Source organism: Acipenser ruthenus, chromosome 15, assembly GCF_902713425.1.
Source record: "Acipenser ruthenus chromosome 15, fAciRut3.2 maternal haplotype, whole genome shotgun sequence".
In the NCBI taxonomy this organism is placed as follows: domain Eukaryota; kingdom Metazoa; phylum Chordata; class Actinopteri; order Acipenseriformes; family Acipenseridae; genus Acipenser; species Acipenser ruthenus.
In genome coordinates this window covers 31,478,597-31,502,779 of record NC_081203.1, presented here as the reverse complement: position 1 = coordinate 31,502,779, position 24,183 = coordinate 31,478,597, and the positions used below count along the sequence as shown (strand labels likewise).

Here is a 24,183-nt window from a genome sequence, read left to right as displayed (position 1 = left end):
ATCCTCGTAGGGCTGAGGTGAGGGAACTGAACTCTGGTCACAGGGTTGTTGGCTCATATACAGCTTTTTATATTTGTCACAGTATTACCTGGTGAAAATTTAAAAAAAAAAAAATACAAAAAAGTCCTGTTTTATCCCCTCCAGTATAAAAAAAAGACAACAAAAATGACAATTCCACTTCACATGTATAGTATAAATAGTCTATTAAAAAACCTATTAATAAGGATTCAGTGATTTTGTATATATTTTAACAGAATGTTACAAATTGAAATATGAACTGGTACAATTCCCTGCTGCACAATGCAAGTGAAAAAAAACCTTTACAAGCTGCATGACCGAGCTTCACAAGCAAAAAGGGAAGAACAGGTCATCTGAAGTTAACCTTTCTATGGCATTACTCATTTGAAATCGTGAGTGTCTTAGTTATTTCCAGGCAGCTTTGTGATTGTACAGAAGAGTGCATTAACATTGGTATTTTTTAATGAAGCATGAAAAATCAGAGTCAAGTATTTATTTAGCTTGCGGAGCATCAGTCCCCAACACCCACATAATAATGATCTTATGTGGCAAGTTCCAAGGCTACAGTCACTCCACCCCAGGCAAGTTTTATAGACCCTGTGCGTCCTTATAATGTTTCAATAAATTTCTCTACCCTGATGCTTTAGATTTCCTCACATCAGCTATGTTGCTTTGAAGAAAAAAAAAAATACGTCTGCTGAGATCATCGTTACATCTCTACCACTAGCAGGAACCTCGTGGGTTGGGTTCGAACTGCTTGCAGCTTATTTATTTTAGACAGGGGAGTTGAAATGCAGCCTCCCAGGGAAAAATTCATGGGACAGACCTACCATTTAGAGAGAATTGATTCTCTGTGGAAGAAAGACAATTCCAAAAATTGAAACAGTATATCCAAAACAGCTAGGCAGAGCTTGAATGGATAATAAACGACACAGTGGGTACATGCTCAGTTTAGTCCTGCGGCCAAAGCAGTACAGTTAGGGAGGCAACAAGAAACAACAGACAATGGGCTGGAGTTAGGACCAGGGTACTTTGAGGGAAGGATGTATTGAGCACCACATACATTACAACAGCACTGATTCTTACACCAACCTAAAAAAAGAAATCATTACTGGATGTCAGAAGACAGTTATTCATGTGAAAAACAAAATCTTTGTATTGCTGTATCTTTAGAACAGCAATACACACAGACAGTGACTTGATAAAGAAAAAAGAATCCATGAGGTTTCTTTACAACCGACAGATGGGGTTAATACTGTAGTACTGCAGGAGTTCCTCTTCAAAAACAAGCAGTGCTTCTGTACACTTTAAAGAGGACACCGGTGCTCTAAATTGATATACTGGCTGTAGTGAAACAGAAACAGGAGGGTAGCAACAAAAGCCAGCAAAATAAAAGTTTAATTTACGAAAGGATAAAGGTTTCAACATCACATACAAGCAGCTTGTGTAACCTTGCCCTTATTATAGCATATTACAGAGAAAGCAAAACAAAGAGCCATTGAGGGAGCTCACTTAAGACTGCGGGGAAGACAGCGATGCAAGGTCCTCAGGACTAAACCATTTGGCAAGGCTGTGTTCACAGGGAGTTAACCAGCACCACTACAATCTATCTGGGTAAGTGCTAATACAATGGACCACTTCCTAAAGAGAACAATGGCAGCTTTCAGTGGAAGATGCTGGAGGAGAGATTTTGAAAGTACTGGAAGCCAAGGTCTAACCGGATAAATGAACACAGAACAGCTGCTGCTTTCTCAGCTTCCGTCATCTTTTTTAAAAATGTTCTTTTTCTAATTCATGAAAAAAAAAAAATATATATATAATATATATATATATATATATATATATATTTTGGTCAGGCAGTTGATTTTAGATACTTCCTTTACTGATTATCTTTTAAACAAAATACATTTAGTTGTTATAACTATCAATCAATATCTAACTATATAAAAAATATATACTTTAATGACTATTAAAACACTCAACAGTGCTAAATTTAGAAATAAAAAAAACTTGAATTCATTGACAAACGCTTCAACTTGAAGTCTTTCAATGACTTTCTGGAAACATTTCAAAATTGAAACGTTTGTCATTTCATTGAAGTTTCTTTTAGTATTTCTAAAATCCCTTAAACTTTATCTTGACAGTATTGTACTTTTTATGGATCGCTTGTGATCAATGAAGATCAGCTTATGACAATGCAGTTTTGCTTTTATTATTAAACCAAGCTAATCTTTTATAATGCTGCAGTGGAGTTGAAGGCATCCCCGCCTCACAGAGGGAGAGTATCTGTTACGATTTGGAAATCACTACAGCCCTTGAAATCTACAGCACAGCCTCGCAGGACCTCCTTCAAGGGGGTTTATTTCTTGGTGTGGAAACACAAGTGGGAAGATTACCAACCAGTGCAGCCTGGTTCAAAAAACAAGTCATGTTTGGTGAATCATATATGTGTAATTCATAAATACATTGCACGCATACACAGGCATTTGAGACTCCTTTCATCTAATGAACCCAATGAAAGTGCTATGAAAAAAAGAATAGTAACATATAAAAGATTACAAGCACTTTGTTATATTCTTATTTAAAAAGTTTTATACCATGTCTTTTTAAAACCAAATGAGGTCACCACTGTGTCATCTTTCCTCTCTACAGAAATACTTTTATTTTTTCACAACAGGATTTTACACACTGTAGTTAGGTAAACCGGTATGTTAAATCAAGTGCCACCCTCACCTTTTTGGGACCTCATGTTCATGCTGGAGATTATATTATCATATTATGTATTGTGTCAATGACGGGTTGCACAATAGGAATCGCTGCCGCTGCACAGACATGTTTTATTGCTTTTTCTTCAGCTCCTTAATGCACTCTGTGCCACCTACTCTGACTATCACAACCTTGAGCTGGATACGTTTTTATTAGAACAGATGGTAATGGTATCTTGCACGAGAGGTATCTAACCACTGCCACAGAGCCGGTGGGGGCAAATTTAACTGTGCATTAATCAGCCACATGGAAGCAATCTGTGAAACACGCTTTTTATACAGCAAGCCTCAGCTAACCCTCAAAAGGCTGATGACTGAAAATTTCATCCCACAGCGAAGGTTGCTCTTTATATGTGGCATTGAGACGGACACTGATTTTAAATTAGGTTAATGCATTTGCACTTGAGTATCTACAGCATAAGGCTGTTCAATCTGACGAAAGTTATCTTTGTACAACAGAAAGAAAGGAAGAAAAAGAAAAAAAGAAAGAAAGAAAGAGACACAATTTAGAGGATGTTGGAAAAGAACAGCTGGTGGAAATTCAAAGTTACAGCATGCATACATAAATACATTTTTTTATTCATTAAAATAAAGTATTATACTGAAACTGTGAAAAGCAAACTGGGGAAATTGACTGTAAACTGGAAATTCTTCTTATGAGAACACAGCTAGACGTTTTTTAGTTACAGAGCTTCTGAATTCTGGAATTGGTTAGCACTGGACATTTAAAATGAATGAGTCATTATTCTTTCCTTGCTCAAAGCATATGTGCTGTAAGCACTGACCAATGAGGAATGTGCGTGTGAATGAGTGATGTGAAATGTGTATTTGTCCTGGGCCCCTCTTGTTTACTGGTGTGATCTATTTTTAAATTGAAATAACACTATTAAAACCAAGGTCTATTAATCTAATGCAAACTCTGTTGAGCTCTAAGCTGCACAAACACGATCAAGTTTTCAGCAACCTAATTCAGCCAAGAAACCAAAACAATATTTTACCATCAAAGGCATTTATAAACTTACCATCAAAGGCATTTATTGAATTGTTTCTACAGTATATGAAGAAGAAAGAATACAAGGAATTATGATTTTCAGTTTCTGTGCTGGCCAGCTGCCTACTGGTTACGACATATTCTTTTTTACTGTCACTCCAAGCACATTTGGAAGCTATTAGCTTGCTCCCATCAAAGCTTCTTTCTTTTTACATAGTCTCTTTCTGACGATAAAAACTTGGTTGGAAAAAAAAAAAAAAAAAAGGATATATATATAATATATATGTGATAGGACTCAGATCGAAGGCATGTCATTGGGAGCCAAAACAAATTTTAGCAATTTGAATATCAATGGAAATGCCCTGGATTTCCCATAATACGTCAAGAGGGTATGAAGGTTGCACTACACATTGTTTTTCCTTCCTTCTTGCTATTTTCAAGATTTTGAAGGCACTCTGCATTGATAATGGTTCAAGGAAATGCAGTAAAACAATTGACATCAACTGGGTTATTTTGCCAGTATCTGACTGGGAAAAAAACCCCAAAACATCTGAACCAATGCTGTAGCTTCAAAACAAACAGGATAACTAGACACATGTTTCTCAGGCCTTGTGGGTGTTTTTCTGTGAAGACTGCACCTAAAGACTTCATCTTGGAATTCAAGTAAGATAATTCATAGTTGATGTTAACTTCTCAGTAATGCAACTTAAAGAAGACTACAGACTACATATTTAAAACTAGGAATAGTTACGGAACAGGACACAACTGGACAAAAAGCGATGAGATATACTGGTCATTTTAAATTAAGTAACTTAAGCAGAGAGAGGAAAAAGAAGCATGCAATGATGAAACGTCTCAGATAGCAACAGTACGGGTGTTCAAAGTGGCCTCAACAGGACACCTCAAGGGGCCAAACACACCATACGCCATGGTCTACAGCTGCTACATGTGAAGCTTCTCAGCTCTGCGGCGCAGAACTAGTCATGTCAATACACTAGTCAAACAATTGAACCACCCAGCATGAGGGTAACCAAAGAAAGAAACGTGGTACTGCCTATTGTCATGCTGACATCCACAATTCAACACGTTCCAAGGGTGAGTTTATGTGCTAATAGGGTTATGGATGTGAGCTCTGTCTCAAGATTCAAAGTGCCAATAATATAATGTAAGAAAAACAGAATACACATGCAAGTCAGATGGCACACTTTTCACCTGTGAAAGCATGAAGTGATGTTCAGGTGGCCGCGGGGTCACCAAGGTCAGTGACTGTATGCTTAACCCTTGAATTGCAATGTAAGCAATGTAACCATCACACTTGTCCATGCCCCCACCCCACCATGAGAGCAAAAATAACCACATGTGCCTTTGCAGAGGAATCACGTTTTTTCCACATTGCTAAGAAGGAACAATGTATTTTGTTCCTAAACAAATGAACATTCTTGCCTTTCTACGTTATTTATGTCAGCTCATTTTTCATTGTTGAAACACAAATACAATGCTGCATGTGTATGATGAGGCAATACTTACCTAGATGGTAAATAGCAGCAAATGAAGAGGAAGAGGCAATTAGTGTTGGCCATTTACAGCCGGCACAAACCCAAGGGAGTGATCGATGTAGCATATTAATGTTAAACTTCCTTTATTAAACAAGAAGTCTTTGAAAACCTGATTAGTAGTTATGTGGCAACAAATCAAAGCATGACTAAATATTGCCTTAGGATATCCTGGAGTAGATCCATCAACCAACACTCATGTCAAAGAATCTTATATCGCGATTCTTAAGAGACATGCACCATCCCACAACTTCTGAGCATGGACATTACTATTGTAACCCTTAGGATACTTTATTACAATTTGCGTTTTTTTAAACAAATATATTATACATTTCTGAACATATTCTGTGTTGGGTTTGACAAATGTACAGTACATATTCCTTCTTGTATGTGGACATTATAATGACTGCATGAGGTGTTGTTTACCTGGTTTAGAAGGGCACTGCGTACACCTGTTCAGTCCCCATGATGCTCCAATACTGCCACAGCAATCGTCTTGCTTGGTCAGTCCAGGAAGGGGTTTACCACACTGCAATGGAAACACACAACTAGATAAACAAAACACAGTGAAGCCCGACACCAGGCATTACATGAAGAAAGAGGATACAGTTACTGCTGCCAGCTCTGTAAAATTCTCTGATATTGAAAAAAGGTTGAACTGGTCAGTTTGTTGTGGTCTAGCTGTAAAAAAAAATAAAATAAAAATCTCTTTTTAACAATCCCATTTCTAAGGAGGAAAGGATTAAACTCACGTTTACACTATTTTTGCGTGGAAGGAAAAGCAACTAGCTTAATTGATGTGTGTGTTACTAGTTTTGTAACATCAACAGTGCAATTTCCTTTTGCTGTGTTTGCAAAGCTTGAAAAGAATAAAGCACATTCATGAACATGTAATTTGTTAACAAAAGTGGCTTTCTACAAAAAAAAAAAGGGAACTTTTTGACGGTACATTAGTTACAGTTATACAGTCATTTGTATTAAAAATGTAAACCCCTTTGTGCTATACTGCCAGCGAGCGTTTTGCCCTACAGGAATGATTTGAAATGTCATTATACTGTAAATACATGATTGATGAATAGTTGTAATAAGTAATATTAAAATGTGAAAAACTTCAACTTCAATTTGACTATATTCCCAAGCACTCAGTTTTCCTTTTGAATTGCTTCTCCACATGTCTGGTTGCCGACGATACTGTAAATATTTTAGCTACTGTGCTGTACGTGCCATGACCATTGTAATTAGGCACATTGTTACTAGGCACTTTGACCAAACAAATCCTATTTGGCAAATTAGCTGCCTCTATCTCACACTCACCTGCCCATCAATGGTTTCCTGGAAACATCTTCCTATGTATCCGTTCAGTCTGGTCTGCGGTCTGGAGTGCCCGTTCCCATTCCCAATGCTGTTCCCATTGGTGTAGCTATGATCCTTGGAGTATCCATTCCCATTAGCTGGCTGGGACCTCTGCTGCACTGAGCGCACAGGCTGCTGTTCCTCAACGCTGTTCTCCAGCGTTCTGGGAGGAACCTGACCCGGTTTCACTTGGGCCACCTGGTGGACCTCCACCCTCGCTTCAGGAGGGTGTTGAATGTGAACATTTACCAAGGAAGGGTAAATGGAGGCTGCAGGAAGAAGAGATCAAACTTAGCTAATAGAGTTGAACTGAGCTACAACTGTGTTATTACAGACATATCAAATCACAGCACAGCACATATTTCAGATGAAATCAAGTCCAGGTTCTGGTTAATTCAGGTCAATACAATCAAATTACATCTCAGATCTGGAAATGGTACTGAATAAACTGGACAAACTTTACAAGTAGCACTGCATCTACCGCACAGTTATCCTGTAAACTCAACTCTCAAACGAGATAAACAGATGATTCTGTTGAGTCAATTGGACCATTGCCATTTTCCTTGCAAAGCACCCAAACATGAATCTAAAAATCAACCCTAAATCATGGAACTTACAAGCAGGACACAGCCCCCAATAAAGAGGGATCTGAAGGACTCTAACAGCTGTATATTAAATCATACTGCATCATTGTCCCTAGGCCACAACAACTTCTTTTTGATTAAGCAGTTTTGTGAAGTGGGGGAGTGGGGTAAGAAAATGAAAGAATACTCAAAGATTTTACAACATCTCATCTGGCTTCTGCTTCCAGTTACTGTACTTCACCACAAAGGGAAGCCATGAGGGAAAAATAAGCTACTGTAGTCGAGGGCTTATTACATATTTATAGGGCTGGCTGGATTGATGTTTTAAGTAATATATTTCCCATTCCTACACACAGCTACATATGGGTGTTCTTCAGCAGATGGTTACAGGAATGGGCAGTTTGTGTGGAGTGTCACGCACACACATATATTCTGTGCTCCTAGCTACTCCGGAGCATTAATTGCATGCCATCAGCAGTGGATACTTTTCATAAAAAACAACATTCCCGTCTGGGTCAGTATAGTGAACGAGCTCAGCTTAAACCACTTTTTACGTCCACAGCTGGTATGGGGAGATACCTGATGCCCTGGCATGAAGTCTAGGAAAAACACTGGTAAACAGGAGTGCTATTAAGCAACAGACAACAGAACACAGACACTTTAGATATGAACTGCACTGCCACTTTCACAAAGCACTTCTAACATTTAACAGGCTGCGAGGAAACAAACCCCTCTCTAATACACTTTACAAAAAGTGGGTTTGCAAACTGTTAATTTGATTTGCTTAATCAATCAATCAAAAAAAAACAAAACACAAAACATTCAGTGTTTTGTGAATGTGTCCCAATATTTTAAGACAGAATGGTACAGTTTTGTATAAATAAGAATAAAGCACAAAGGTTTGCTTTTAAACAATGAAACTTGATCTAGCAGACTACTGCCCAGCAGTGCTTTGTGAAACTGGCTCCTGGTATTGCAGTCATTAAATCCTAAGCAGGATTTGGCAATAGTATGTTATTGTCGTGCTTTAACTGGACCATTTTATGTGATCAATACATTAGGTTATACTGTACATCGTTTCATTTAAATTCTGAACACATTAAATTGCAGACAAAAGTAAACTATATATTAAAATGCTGCAAAACAGCTGTTTATACTGTGTTTTTTAGATTTAAAAAAAAATACAGAACAGCTATGCCAGTTGTCTTCAAATTTATTTCAAAACTAATTACAGAGGTATAGCATATGCAAGGGCTTGCGTCAATGTATCTGACCTGACAACCGGGCAAGACCCACTGAGCAACAATTTCAGTGATCTGAGCATTGTTACCTAGCTGGTTAGACAGTGGCAGGGTATACATGGAATGTGATGAATTGCTCGCAGCCTGACTGCTCTCCTTGGCTGCATGTTGTTTCTCGGGAGATGGGGCTGGAAGGTGACAGAATTTCCCTGTGGAGTTCGATGGGCACCAGCACTGGTCTCGTCCGATGCAGCGCCCCCCGTTCATGCAGGGAATCTGGCAGAAATCTGTACGGAAATTGCAGAAAAGTCATTAGCAAGAGAGGTAGAAGGCCTGTGCTTCTGTTCTCCTGCAAACTAAAACTAATTTACTAGATTTATACACCTTCAGAAATCGGGGCTTTCCTGGTTTGACAACTAATGAGCAGCAATAAAAGGTCACTAAATAGGATGTAATTAATTTTTTGTTGCCATCCCATTTCCTCCATGCACTCTTATCCTGTTTCCCTGACCCCACACCTCCACTCACATGTAACTCGATCCTACCAAAATGAATTTATGTAGTCACGATTTTCCCCTTCGGGCAAGATTTCTAATACACAAGTCTCATTTAAAATACTCAATTTAAAGCCTCACTATGACTTAGCTTTGCCAAGCAATAAACATTTCAAATTTCCAGTCGGTCATCCTTTAATGGGATTTTTTAAAAAGAAAAACAAACATACATAAATAGACATACATTTAAATAAATAAATAAATAAATAAATATATAGAATATATATTCTGGGTTTCATGTTTGCCTACAGCACATTCCGAGTGCGAGAAGAAGAGAAAGAAAACTAACAGTGAATTAAAGAGCAGTGTTTTAATACTGTACATCGTTCTTTACATTTAAACAAATGCATATTGTTTACTACTAGACAAATACATTTTGTGTGTCATTAACTAAAAAGGAATTTGTTGACTGATGAGGGCTATGAATTAGGAGTTGCACTTGATTATGTTAAAGAAGACACATTTGGTGACGTTGGTGTTTTGTAACTGAACTGTATTCCGTTAAGACCGCCCACGCAGCATTTGATAGGCTGCACAAAATATCAGTTTATCAGCTGAGATGATTATTGGTTGTTAGTTGCGTTGGAAATGAATTCTATCCTGTGGTTACTTAGTAAAGCCCAGCCACGCAGCACTTGACAGGCAGCACAAAAAGCAACAATAAGTGGGTTTGTGAGGCGACAGCCTGCATGGCGAGTGGTTTTTGAAAAATCGTGATAATAATCAGGATATGATATTAAGCAAGGTGATATAAAACGGGTTCATCTCTATATACATATACACACACACACCATAATTACGTCTTTTAAATGGGCAATGTAAAAAATTGTCTCTTTTTTACATTATGCTCCTCAAAAAGCAACCAACTTGTTTTTAAAATACAGTAATATCTTTAGCATGGTTGTTTGCTTTCAGATTGACCTTCCCATTTCCAGTCCTTTTTAACAAAGTTGTATTTTACAAAGTCATGGCCATAAACCTTACTCTAAATTGTTAGTTGATGAGGATGTACTGGTAAGGCACTGTTATGTCTCTCAGCCTCCCTCTAATGGTTACAGTACCAGTATCCCATTGTTTGTTACAGTTCCCCTACCCAGATGTATAATGAAAGGCTCTGACACTAATTTGAGATTTTGGTTAGCTGCAGCTATCAAATTATACAGCGGAGCCTTAGTTAAATAACATATTAAATCATGAAGCACTGCAAAGTTCCACATGTACTCTAATGTTAGCTGACAACCTATTACATCTGTGACTGTCTAATATCAAATCCATCCACCCAGCCCAGTCTGTGAAAACACATTCAGGACACTGATTTGAAGGTAACAAAACAAAGAACAAACTAGTGGTGCCAGGCAGCACATTCTCCAAGCAAATGGCTTTGCAACCCAAAGAGACATCTGTCTGGAATTGAGAAGATAATATTATTAGGAAAAATCCTACCCTGGCTGCACATGCGAATCCCAAATTAGTTAGGAATGAAAGTGAAACACTTACGAATCCAATAAAGGAGACTTGCTATATCTAAACAGGGGCAGATCTTAATACTTTGAGATTATTCCTGCTGGTGTTTTCTCCTAGTGGCAATTTACTGACCCACTTTATTAACTAAATAGAAACTATATATTATGCAGTTTTTTTGGTGGTGGTATCAAGATCATAAAAATAGATGTGATTCTTGACACATAGATCCCTTTGAATATTGTCTGCTTGCATATGATTTACTTGAAAGTATATTCAAGAACTACAAAAACAAAAACAGGTGCTACCTGCATCTGCACACCTGCTAAGTTATACAAAAAAAAAAATCCTTTTGGCTTGGGGGCGTACATAGCTGCAAAGGATTTCAAAAGCAAAACAGTGCCAAATTCAGCTTCAAAGCAGCTAAGAAAGTAAAAGAAGAAATAAAGAACAATGAAAAAGACCCATTAATCCATTAAAGAGTTATCCTACAGTAACCTTATGAAATAGATACAGTAGTTAACCAATTTGGACTGTGTTTTTTACTGCAACACAAATAATTGCAACTCCTTCTAAAAGTTTACCATGGGATTTGTGCACATTTCCCATGGTTAAACTATGCATTAACCAGAGTTTACCCTGGTTTGCCATGTTCATTACTGTGCTTTACCATACCTCACTATTCTTTACAATGCTTACCTATGCTTTACCATGCTCTCACTATGCATTATTACACTTTGCTATGCTTTTACTGTGGGAAACTTTTCATATTCCAATAGATTCATGTTTCCCCTCCTGACACTAAACGTTTTACACAGTTAGTAATTTCCCTCTAGATCCCCTCCAGTGGCATGTATTAAGACTCTTCTTTAATGTTAATTGTGAAAAGAAAAAAAGAAAACACATGAGCCCTGCTGGCATGCAAAATGCTGTCAAAAACAATTAATACGACAATTCCATCAGCAGCGTTCCATTGCTTCGCATTCTGCTCTTAAATTCATAATGATGCAGTTCTTCCTGTCTGCAGGTCCAAGGGAGCTTAGGCAATGCCACTTCTGGCTGCGTCTAAACAGGACTACAGGAAATAGTGAAGTGGTGAGACATGCATGTATTAAATTAGATTTGCATAACGACTTTAAAACGTGCAAGTTTTCTGTTAAAATAAAATGTTTGTGGTCAAAATGTATCCCTAAGCAGACATCAAGTCTAGTTTCTTAATAATGTTTCTGCATGGTGCCATGACACTGTACAGCTTTAGAAAGAAATCCGTTTAACCCATGCTAGGGACTTTAAGCAGCTAGTATATTGATTTTCACTTCCTTGTGTAACTTTTGGTCTATGTCTTAATTTAACTGCAACACAGACTTTTCCTACACAAAAGGGTAGATAAAATACACATTCCCAGGTTACGGCTATGCACTTAACTTGAAGTTTTGTCTTCCCTCCAAACATTAGGCATGCTTTTATTAAAACAACAGAGTCAATGCTTTTACAAAAATGGACATCCATATTTTAAATATTAAAAAGTTTATGATGTATTTAATATAAGAGAGCCTGTGTTCATAAAGTAGGCTGGGATTGCAATGTAATCTTTAAAGACTTAAAAGATGTAAAAAAAAAATCAAACATTTTCAGGGTTAGAAACTTCCACAAGCCCGCACCCATGGTATTAAAACCGAGGAGTTTGAACAATCAGACCCCTGATCGTTGAGACATTTCATAATGGCTTTAGAATGGTTTTGTACCCCTGTCTTAGACGGCTACCCTCTCTACTGCTTGTGAAAAGGCTAATGCAAATCCCAGATGTAATGTAATCCCTACAAATCCTTGTTTACACTGTAGCGCTTTAGCCTTCCCAAAGCATAACAATAGTTAAATCAGAGTAATCAAAAGGGTGATGATCATTAGGATGGGGGGCTAAGCACACCAATTCTCCTTTTCAGAGCATGAGGGATCAGAAATAATCAAAAACTTTGAATTCAATCAGCACTTCTAAAATAGATCACTAGAACAGATTCTTAAGTAACTTTGTTTGCCTGTTTGGTAACTATCTTTCTTTAAATTACATGTTTTTAAGCTGCATACAGTCAGACCACACCCAGAACGTGTTGTTGGTTCTTTCACAGTGGTATTACTTTACTGAATCGTATCATGAGGGCTGCAGCAAGAGATATGCTGACTGTACTTCTTTGGAGCGTTAGAGTTTTCAGCAGCACAGAAGTCACAGTCCAAGTTCCTTCAGTACGCTGCCTCTCAGGGATACTTGGCAAAAGCAGTTTTCAAGGTTTAAAAATAATAATACTTACAGATGCGAAATCCTGCTTTTGAGATGTGGCTCTGGGTGTTTTCGCTGTAAACGGTCGTAGTGTCCCCTTTCTCACAGTTGTTGTAGCACTGACCATTGTTACAGCTCCTCTTGCAGATCATCGGGGTGAAGACAATCTTTATACGGTCAATGTTGGCCGTCAGGTTTGCTCCTAGGACAAAGACCAACTCAATAAGAAAAAGAGCAATCTCAATTCTGAACAGCATCCTCCTCGTCAGGCCCTCAAGGTCTCAGGCTCGCTTGTTTAGAGAGCCGAGTATATAAAAGAAAAGGCTTCTGTGTGGTAGAGGCTGGGTAGCGAACAACGTAGCTCACTGATGTCTCGCAGGACTGCAGTCTATGGAGGGGATCCAGTTTATAATGGGCCGGGCTCCAAGCTGTTATCATAAGGATGAGGTGTAAGTAGGAGAAAGCTGTGTAATAGTGGGAACAATGTCAATTCACATTACAAAGCGAAAAACTTGGGCACAAGCCAACTTTTATTTATGGCATTTTAAAAACAGCTTACGGTAGTTACAAATTAATGCTATTATTATGTTCCAAGTCGTCCTGGGTTTTTCGTCAAGTTCCCTGATTACGAAGATGTTGGAACAGGAAATGAAGGGCGGAGGCTAGCCCTCTCCAAACCCTCTAACTTGATGGGTCTTGGTTTGTGCAACAGGCAGCCTGAAAGCTTTTACTCCATAGCCGCCCCCCCCCCCTCCAGCTGTAAGCCTTCTGTTTATGCAGCCCTTCGAAACGTCGCTGCTAAATCTCCAGGCTTAAAGCTGCAGATAACAAACTGCTGTCGCTCTTCAAAAAAAAAAAAAAGAAAAAAAAAAACACCACACTCTGGGCTGATGGCTTGGGACTTGGGCCAGTTTAACTTTTTATCTGATGTTCCATTCACAGGAGAGTCTCTCTGTGTCTAGTGATGCTGTACACCATGCACACACTTTACAATGCAGCGGTATAAGGGCTTGGGAAAAATAAGAATGGAATTAGTTGATCCGATCAAAATTATGAATGATTTTTTTTTTTTTTTGTTTTCCCCCAGACCGGCTCCTAAGTTACAGAGCAAAACCCCACCTCAGAATATTGTGCCCCCTACTCAAAGACATGAAAGATTGAATAAGATAGGAAAGGAACAGCTGTTATCAACTACACCCACTCCTGAGTTTTAGTAACCTTTGGAGAGCTATTCAATTTCGCAAGCTATGTCCTCTCAAATCTAGCAAACTTCTTTAAAAGACTGATCTTAGTGATTCCCTTACTTAACATACTGTATATATGTACTGTACATCTAAAGTATGAATTGAACATTTTAATGAGAATGCTGCCCATTCATTTTAAATAGGGAAAATTATGGCATTTTAAAAAGATCATACGGAAGTTACTAATTACACAGCAGTGTGGAGTAGTGGTTAGGGCTCTGGACTCTTGACCGGAGGGTTGTGGGTTCAATCCCCAGTGGGGGACACTGCTGTTGTACCCTTGAGCAAGGTACTTTACCTAGATTGCTCCAGTAAAAACCCAACTGTAAAAATGGGTAATTGTATGTAAAATAATGTGATATCTGTATAATGTGAAATAATGTATAATGTGATATCTTGTAACAATTGTAAGTTGCCCTGGATAAGGGCGTCTGCTAAGAAATAAATAATAATAATAATAATAATAATAATAATTGTTACTTTACATCATTTCAGTGTTCCATCAACTGCACTTTTCTGAAGATAAAATGTCAATAGAATGAAACCCTATTAGTATCATGAATACCTCTTGGTGCCACGGCATTATTAAGGTTCCCAGTTCCACGTCCACCGGCTGGCTGTTTGTGGTTGCCATTGGGCAGAGCGTTGGAGGTGATCTGTTCAGTAGATGATGGGTAACGCTTGACCGTGCGGGAAGCCCCAGTGTGCTGTGGAGAGGACCCAGCCTGCCCTCTTCTGTCATGTGCCCTTAAAAAAAAAAAAATTTAAAATGGTATCTTCAGATATTATAACTTTTCTTTTTTTTCTTTTGCCCTGGAAGTTGATACTCTGATAGATGAAACCTTATCACCTGTTATCAATTTGGGAAATTCCTTAGGAATCAATAACAAATAAGAAAAAAATATATAACTTCATTGACAATTTATTTTGAATGATGCTGAACCAACATTTAAATAATATTTTCAGTGTCCTTCACAAATAAAATGGGCATCGATATACATATTAGATTAGTTTACTGCTCTGCTATTTTAAGTGCAGTTATTTTTCCTGTACTATTAGAATGCTCTGCAACTCATTGTATCACCAATAGCTTTTTAAATTACATTTCTTATTTAAATTGCCTATAATCTTTTTAAATTTACATGCACATACATTTGTTTGGACATGAGTTTTAGGACATGGATCCCTTCCTATATGTAATATATTGCAATATAAACTATATATATTTTTTTAATAGTCTGTGCACAAACACACATTCTTCATTTGAAGATAATTTACACCCCGGGGAATTACGCAATTACGAAAAATGTTGGATCAAACTGAGGATAAAGGGAACATTGATTTTGCCAGAAAATGCCATGACAAAGGTCCCATGTTGCAAATATATCAGCAAAAGAGAATAAAAGATGTTCTTTGCTTTGCTTTGTACACTGTGAAGGTGGCACCCGATGCGATCCAGAGCGCTCTACCGCCAGGGGAAATTGACATCGACTTGTTTTGGTCATCGACAGCTGACCGTCTTCCTAATCTGAAAACATTCGCTTTCAGATACATAAATGCAGAACAAATACAGCTGATGCTGAGCGCAGCAACTCACTGTATAATCTTGTCCGGTCCGATCGGAGACCTTCTCTTTCGGAAGACAAACTGAAAGAGCTGGTGTTCCTTTATTTCAAGAAAGACTATGTAAAAAAAAAAAAAAATCCATCGTATTCTACTTATTTTTCTATTTTTTACTTATGCTAGTATTCTGATATCCACTATGAGAGAAGAACCCAATACGACTGCACAATACTTTTGTTACTTTGTAACAACCGCATAATTTTGCATAATTTTGATGTTTTCTGTACACAGTTCCCTGGGGTGTAATAATTGCACATTTGCAGTCTGGTGAACCTTTGATTCCCTAATTGCTGGCATTGTTGCGCAGGGGAAGTGAGATCATGTAGCTGTATGACAAACTGTGTGAGATCCAGGAATACCTAAGTAGGAACATGCACCAAGCGAGGGCAAAGGAGACCAGGAACCTTGTGGAATAACAAATTATTTCTGAATGTCCAGGTGAATTACTTTCTCACACTTCACTGGTGATTTATTGCTATTATCTTGCATTTATCTCCACCAGCTGTATCTAATTAACACTGACAATCTGAATTCATGGCACTAGCTAATAAACTGGCTGCACAAATGAAAAAGGGGAACAAATGAAAAGAACAATGCCTAAAAATCCATCATGTTTCTGAAACGTGCTCACAAGTCCAAAAATGTAAATTATATTGTTGTTTGCCAGATTCAACTCTTTCCTGAAGCTGCTGACTGGGTGATGTGACAATTCCCTTTTGTGCCAAAAACATGTCACAGAACAATTATGTATGCGTCACCAAGGTTATCATCCTAACTTATTCCTTACTTGATTGTTAAACATGTTAGTACTCAAAAGTGATTATAGGTTTTACGGTCAATGTAATTACATTTCAACTGAGATAAAATGATTTACATAAAAAAACTATGTTATTATATATATATATATATATACACAGTATATATATTTTGTATATATATATATATATATATATATATATATATATATATATATATATATATATATATATATATACATTTTTATTACTGTTTAAGATATGTTGTTTTGTGCAGCTTGGGCATGGGAATCATGAAGTTGAGCAGTTCTGGGTGCTCAGACTATGATAAAGAATGTTTTCCAATTACAAGAGACACCAAGGCACAACATATTATAAAAAAAATAAATACATAAATAAAATCACAAAAACTAAGATTGTGCTCAGGTACTACTTAAAAAGAATTGTGCCAAATGTTCTTGGCACAGGATAACATCTGTACACAGTCGAAGATTTATTGGGATTTTGACAAATATGTAACAGTGATTGGTTGATTTTTTCTGTGTGAACTTTCTATAACTTGACACTAAAGTTCTATACTCTGCTTGCCAAATAAAACTAACTTTTTATAATTTCTTATCCAGAGATGTTATAGTTCTGAGATGGCAGTCGTGATTCCTGGTTTAATGTTTGAAAGCATTTAAAAGGCAATGGCAGAGTTCATATCTCAACAGCAACGAGCACTAAAGATATTACAGGATCAATAAGAATCATCACCTGAACATCTGTTGAAACACCTCATCTTCTAAGGAGTTCTATGAATGATATGAGTTTGTTATGCCAGTTGGTATTGAAGAATAGTACTATAAATCTTGTCTTTAAAAGATAGCATTGGGCAAGATTCTTGGTGGCCAACACAGTCATGAAAACGTTTTTCCAAGCTTCCCACTCCGATATCCTGTGTGTTGTCTTCCTGAGAAGACCAGATGTTTACGAGTAAAAATGTTCTCTGAAAAATGAGGTCATCATTAAAAACGCTGAATACAAGATGCAGTCTTATCTTTTACCCCCATCATTACATGAGGGCTCAATGAATGCACCTCAAAACACATTTCCATTCATTTAAACAAGATTATGGAAGCCAAACACTGAAACATTATAAGGAAAAATGTTCCCATTATGAAAACATGGTTTTCCATTTGTCAAATCCTACAATCTGTGATTACAGAAGGCATCCAGCAACTTAAAGACTCAAACTAAGACACTGGCTAGAGGATTGATCTAGTAAAAACAAAGTGTCAGTATGCCTAATGCAGGTGGCCAAGGCTAGCTGTATCTTAGTTGCATAGAAGTGAAAGCCATGGTGGGGACCCTGTTTTATTACAAAGCTAGTATCAGATCGGGACACAAGCTATCTTGGATACCAACCTTCTGTATATGTTCCAGCCTACTCATTAGTGGGGTTTTCCATGAATTAACTTGAGCAACTTCAGAAAGGCAAGTCAAAATATCTGAACCTGAATATTGGAGTAACAGAACTCAAACAGCATAACAAATATATATGTATAAAAAAGGTATACTGTAATATATATTACATACCCTTTAGGTGTATCAACTTTCATAGCCCGACAGTAGGAGTATTTCAAGTGAATTGGAACAGGGAATTTAAAAACAAGTTGATAATGACTGCAACATGATTAATAGCATAAACAATTTTTTTAAAAAGGTTCCAAATTATTATTTAAAACCAAAGCCGCTTTCTGAGGGGATTGTTTATAACTTCAGACAGCTGTACCATTGGAAAGGAAGTGTATTAAACAAGAAAACAATTGAAATTGTTAGTTGTGATTAGGTCTGACAGCGCAGGCTTATGGGAAACATATTTCCATTAGCAATTAAACAAAAAACCTGTAAATATTTTTTTAATCACCGATTATTAAATCAGTGTACTTTTAAAAAGATCCAACAACAATTATTGGGACCGCAATACTTCTTGATTGTCGTCCGATAGAAACAAATCAGACAAGATTGTGATGTTTATCATTTATCCCCAAAGACTTGCTTTTTATGGATCGTTTTTGTCACAACTGTACACAGCTGTTTTTCTTTTCTGAGGGCAGACGGGTTTGCTTGCAGCTGTGCAAGCGGGAAGAGTTTAAGGACTGCATGGCTAGAGAAGGCCCTCCAGCATAACAAGATTTTGGAAAGGAGTTTTACAGCTTTCTACATGACAAAAAAAAAAAAAAAACACAACTCTGTAGTCTGCTGTCTGACTTCCTCCCCTGGTTACAGGCTGTATTCAAACTCTCAGGGGGGATCCTGCCATACCTAACAGTATACATCTTGCATTGGTGTGTATAACACAATACCTACTGATACAGAGTCATAGCAAGCCACATATTCAACTACTCTTGTATTTAATTATCTGTAAGAACTCGCCACAATCTGGTTTCATTGACGGATAGCACTAATATCAGACTACTGAGGTAACATTGGTTAGTGCGAGATTGATGCCCATTGGGGTCTGTGAAATCAGTCATTTGTGTATGTAAACCTGAATTAAGAAGTTTCATCATTAAAAGTCTTGGCCTTGCCAGAAGTCTGATATTGAAGACTGGTCCAATGCGACAAACATTACACTTTAATGCAAAGCCCCTTGTGCAGGAGGCAAGACAATACCTCAGTAGTTTCCTAGTTACACATACAAACATGACCCCCTTTTTTTTCTTCTTTTTTTTGTTTTTTTAACGACCTGCTGAAAACTTATGAATTACTATTAATATGTTATTATGTAATGGCATCTATAATGTAGGATTAAATACCAGACTTTGTTTTCGATAGCTGGCAAACCATAAGGAAATTAACTACATTAGGGAAAGCAAATTAGCAAGAAAGATCAGAAACCGCCCATAGAAAAAAGTGGTTCAATTTGAAACAGTTCCAGTGTATTACAAAGTATAGTTGTATTGGCACGGGTGGTTGTTTTTCTTCAAATAAGGTGAATCTCTGTGTTAAATCATGCCATTAATTAAATCTCATAAAACATAATTAGCAATAACGCTTGGTCCACCCTTATGCTTCTTGTTCTTCATGCTCAGTCTCTCTTCTGAACCCAGGAGTTAACGACAAACAGTTACCGTTCCTTCACTACTCTAGACACACGCCAGCTGCAATCCTCTCTCCGCTATTTGGCACCTAATCTATTGATCTGATGAAATTAAGGTCAGCTTTTAAAGTTAGATAGACCAGTGAGATTAAATATATCTTATTTTTTTAAGGGGGTCCTGGGTCCTAATGAAAAAAATAATATATTGAAAGTCTACAGTTACGACTCACTTTCAGTTCAAAATCCCTTTCAGGAGTTTTAAGCACCTCAGGAGAGAACATCATTCGAGGTAAATGTTAAACGGTTGTTTCCCGGTGTGTCATTCAAAAAGCTACACTCCTTTTGGATCTTGTGCAGGTCCGGTTCAGAACATTTTAGTGCAAAACAGAAATTCTCCCAAAATATGTTCCAAACATGAGGGGCTGAAACAAGAAAATCCTTTGCCAGTCACTTTGACCGATCCAGGATCCTTTGCTGGCATATAACTCGCATACCAAATATAGGTCAGTTCTTAATAGTAACTCGATAATAATGTGCAATCCTTTGAAATAAACCTAATGTAGCCTGTGACACAGCACAACCCAATGCTGAAAAACTTTAAGAACAGACATTTGAAAATGCTACACGGGAGGGAAGTTTAGACACTGTGCTCAAATTTTCAATTAAAATCCTGTGTAGCTGTAATTAATGTGTGTTTGTACATCACACACAAGTAGTCAAAATAACAAATTGTTTTGTTTGTTTTGTTTACAGCCTGAATAACATGGAGGGATGATATTGAGGACCACAGTTTGTTGTGAGAACAGACAAGGAAAAATACCATCTACTAATAACTGTCTGTCAAAGCATTTGTTTTTCCTCAAAATTATTATCTCAGAAGAGCAAAAGGAGTGTGGATTCCTTTTTTATGTCTCTGTGTGCCGCTACAGGCCTGCTTTGTTGGTGTGCCAGGAATGGCTACATGCTTGGGGATTCTCAAAACAAACAGATCACTTCCTATCTGTGCATTCTTAAAAGTGCTACTGGAAACCCCATTTGCCCCAATTGCTTTCAAGACTGTCAAGAAATTTTATGGTTGACATTAGTCCGCATTCATTAGTGGGGACATAGGACATTAAATGTTCCCTTTGAACCGGAACATTTTCCAGTTGCTAATTTCCTTCTTTCTACCCACATTTTTATAACATTTCTGCAACATCGGGCGACAGGGAACACAGAGTAAACCACATTGTTAGTGTGGAATCCGCACAACGCAGCCAAATCTTAACCAGACAAAAACAAGGACCAGACGTTTCTAACTAGCATCAAACAGGTTTGTCTGGGTCACCCTACAGGTAAATATATTGACGAGCAACACTGTAGGTGACAAACGGATAACTCGCTCTAATTAGTGGCTTATTTTAAACTATGCATCTGCTGCAGAGTCACTTACAACAACGTCTCACCCGAAAGACGGAGCACAAGGAGGTTAAGTGACTTGCTCAGGGTCACACTCAGTGAGTGAGCCAGGATTTGAACCAGAGATCTTCTGGTTACAAGCCCTTTTCTTAAACCACCGGATCACACAGCCTCCTTTACTCAACAAAGAACATTCGACTGATGCTAAAAAAGAACCAACAAGGGCTTGGAAAGAAGACAAGGCAATCTGCATAAAACTGTGGCTGGGATTACTATTGACTTATGGCTATGCTATTATTATAGCGGCTGCACAGAACTACCAAACAACAAAATAAACAAAAAATGCAGATAATTGCTGCTTTTGCTGCTTCAGCAATTACAGAACCTAATTGTGATGATCGTTATTAGGTCTACATAATTATTTAGTTCTTTAAAAGCTGCCATGGGAATAACGGTCCCAAAATGAAAAATATAATACCAGTCAACGGGAAGATGGGAAGCACTGCTGTTAAACCAATACTGAACATAAAGAATATATGCTCGCTCTAAATGTGTAGCTTCTGTTTTTTTTCAGTCTCTTAGTTTTAAGTTTATTGGTCCTTTTTTCGTCCAGTGCCAAAATCGAACAGAAAACCAGACGGATTTAAGGCTTTCATTTAGATGCTGAAAGCTGCAATTTTGGCGACATGTTGACTGTCTAAACAATCTTGTTTGACATCAGGCAGTGGTCCCTGGCGCTTTTAAAACTCTGGCATCACCTGATAATTAGGGAGCTAGCCTGGGTTTCGCCAAACGGTGCCTTAGGGTTGAAATGACAGCAACGTTATAAAATTGGTTCATTATGCAAGTCTAACATTTACGAAATGCTCGGTACATGACCCTAGCAAAATGTCCCCTGTGGAATACTTCAGCATGTTATAACAACTTGGACAATACCATGGGATTTGTAAGCTTTTAAATCACTTGATAAAAAGAACAAGAACTCTTTTTTTTTTGTCCCAAGCACAAAAAAAGGGAATTTTCAAGAATGGCAGACACTTATTCTTTCCCATGCTCAGGTAAAAAAAATCTTTGCAGAACAGTAAAGCCCAGTCAGATGAAGTCTAATGAGGTGCTCTGCTCTGTCTTCTGTAATTGGATATGTTGATTGCTAGGTGAAATGCTAAGAGAGGACTATAGGGGACCATACTTCAATATCAACTGGGTTACTATTGGGACAGCAATCTTGTCTGGGTTACGTTTGGAGATTAGAATAGAGAACCCAGGATATTAGATTCCAGGGCACTTGCATGCTTCTAATAAATCATTCTGGTTTCCAGTTCTGTTTAAAGCCTGCGTGTGTGTAGTGCAGCGTGAGTCAGACAACTGTAATGTGTTCTTGATCACTGAAAATTCCCTGAATCTGTATACAGTTATTTTTAAGGTATTTTTTTCCCCTAAAAGAGACAAATGTTTGTTTAATTGTGTTTGAGCAGAGGAATTTCGCATGTGTTATCGCTGGATGCTATCCCACTGCCTCGGACATCGTCAGGAGACTCGGGTAGAGTGAAGATGAAGTTGACACGGACTGTGGGAGCTTTAGAAAAATATACAGTAGTGTCCTGGCTTTAATGTTTGTATGTTAATGTTTATACATATTTCGCACGTTTTATTTTTTTTCTCCACAAACTGATAGAGCACGCCAATTGCCTGGTCACTAGGGGCTGATGTAGCTCCGTCAAGCAGCTCAATCCCTGCCTGTTTCGCTTGCAATGCTTCTCACAGCCAGGGCCTGAATCTGCACGCCGCTGACCGCATGACTCCCCCTGCACACCACACGGTCGTGCGTTTCCCAGTGTGCCACACGGAGGCCCTTCCAAAAACATACGCTTCCAAACAAACCTCAACAGCCAAGGTTACGTTGTTGAAATGTTTGCTGACAGAACAGCTTGGCACAAGCTGGATTTGAACCTCACTCTCAGGGCTCACCCTGCACCCCAAGCGGCAGTGCTTAACAAGGCGACACACTGGGGACCCCCCCAAGTGCATTTATTTGTTTTGTAATCAAAGTAATAGAAGAGTGTTATTGAAGTTATTGGCTGCAGTGCTGAGCTTCTATAATTCTTTCTAAGCATTATGACAGTTTTATGCAGTACAGAAAGTTAAATCTAGGTTGAAAAAAAAAATATATATATCATTTCCTTGTTGGCACTAATCCTTATTCAGACTACATTTAACTTTCTGTACTGCATAAAACTGTGCATACATGCACTGTGCACCTTTTTTCATGCTAATATGTGCCGGAGGATTTTACCACGAATACTGGAAACAGCTAGTGAAATGACATGGCTCTAGCCAAGGAATTTCTAAATGAAGTATTAATGGTCATCAACATTTACTTGTGAAAAATTTGGAATTTCCACAGTTGTCATGTAAAAAAAATGTTTTCTTTCTGCATCATTACCAGCCTTTTGTACACTATGCCTGGAGCCTGAAATGTGCGCCGTTTACTTTATTTGAATGAGGGGCCAGTCAAAATAAGTGAACAGCAAAGCGGTTATAAGAAAAAAAATTATATGGACATTTTTTGCAATCATTTATTCCAAGTCATAATTTTCTAATTATGTTTATAACCTGCACACGTACCACTCTGTCTTTTTAAAAGAAATAACCATCAAAGCAGGGACACAATGTTCTCTTCATTTAAATTCTATCAAGCTTTCTGAAACATTGTTTTGGTCACTTTCTTTTCCAAAAGCTATGACTACCCAGTGACGGCTAAACACTGAGGAATTTTGGACATGCTTTCGTTGAAATATATTCCACGGTTTCCAGGCAACAATGCTGACACTGGCAAAGTGACAGCGAGAAAAAAGCAGTTGACACAGGAGGGCTGCTATAGAGGCTGAGGCCAAACACAAAGAAAACGCTGGAAACAAAATGTTTCTGAAGCCAACAGAGATGTTCTGAAGAACTTAATATTTATCAAAACACCTTTTATGCCAAAAACAAACAGTGTCATAAATATTGTATCAAGCCTTTGGTGGAGCAAATATGAAAACGAATTCAATTCCCCATACAAATTGTATAGATGTTTTTTGTTTGTTTTTTGTAAATTTAGTCGTTGCCAATGGTTTTTTTACCCTGGTTTTCTCCCCAATTTGAAATGCTCAATTATTTTTTGTATCCCGGTTCACCGCTGCAGCCCCCCTCACGACTCGGGGAAGAGAGGCTGGAACACACACATGCTCCTGCCAATCCATCAATCGCACTGTAGATCCACAGCGAGGCCGCCAGACCTATA

At 37.9% G+C, this 24,183-nt stretch overlaps 1 protein-coding gene across 1 annotated transcript in view; it reads right to left on the bottom strand.

The window, feature by feature from the left end:
* LOC117422309 (latent-transforming growth factor beta-binding protein 2-like) overlaps positions 1-24,183 on the bottom strand; it is a 96,831-nt gene that overhangs the window by 39,802 nt on the left and 32,846 nt on the right. Inside the window, exons 4-8 of the mRNA XM_058987902.1 lie at positions 14,605-14,786; positions 12,827-12,997; positions 8,595-8,792; positions 6,642-6,949; positions 5,754-5,856 (exon numbers count right to left, since the gene is read on the bottom strand). Coding sequence (XP_058843885.1) covers positions 5,754-5,856; positions 6,642-6,949; positions 8,595-8,792; positions 12,827-12,997; positions 14,605-14,786 — 962 coding nt within the window. The remainder of the gene's footprint in view (positions 1-5,753; positions 5,857-6,641; positions 6,950-8,594; positions 8,793-12,826; positions 12,998-14,604; positions 14,787-24,183) is intronic.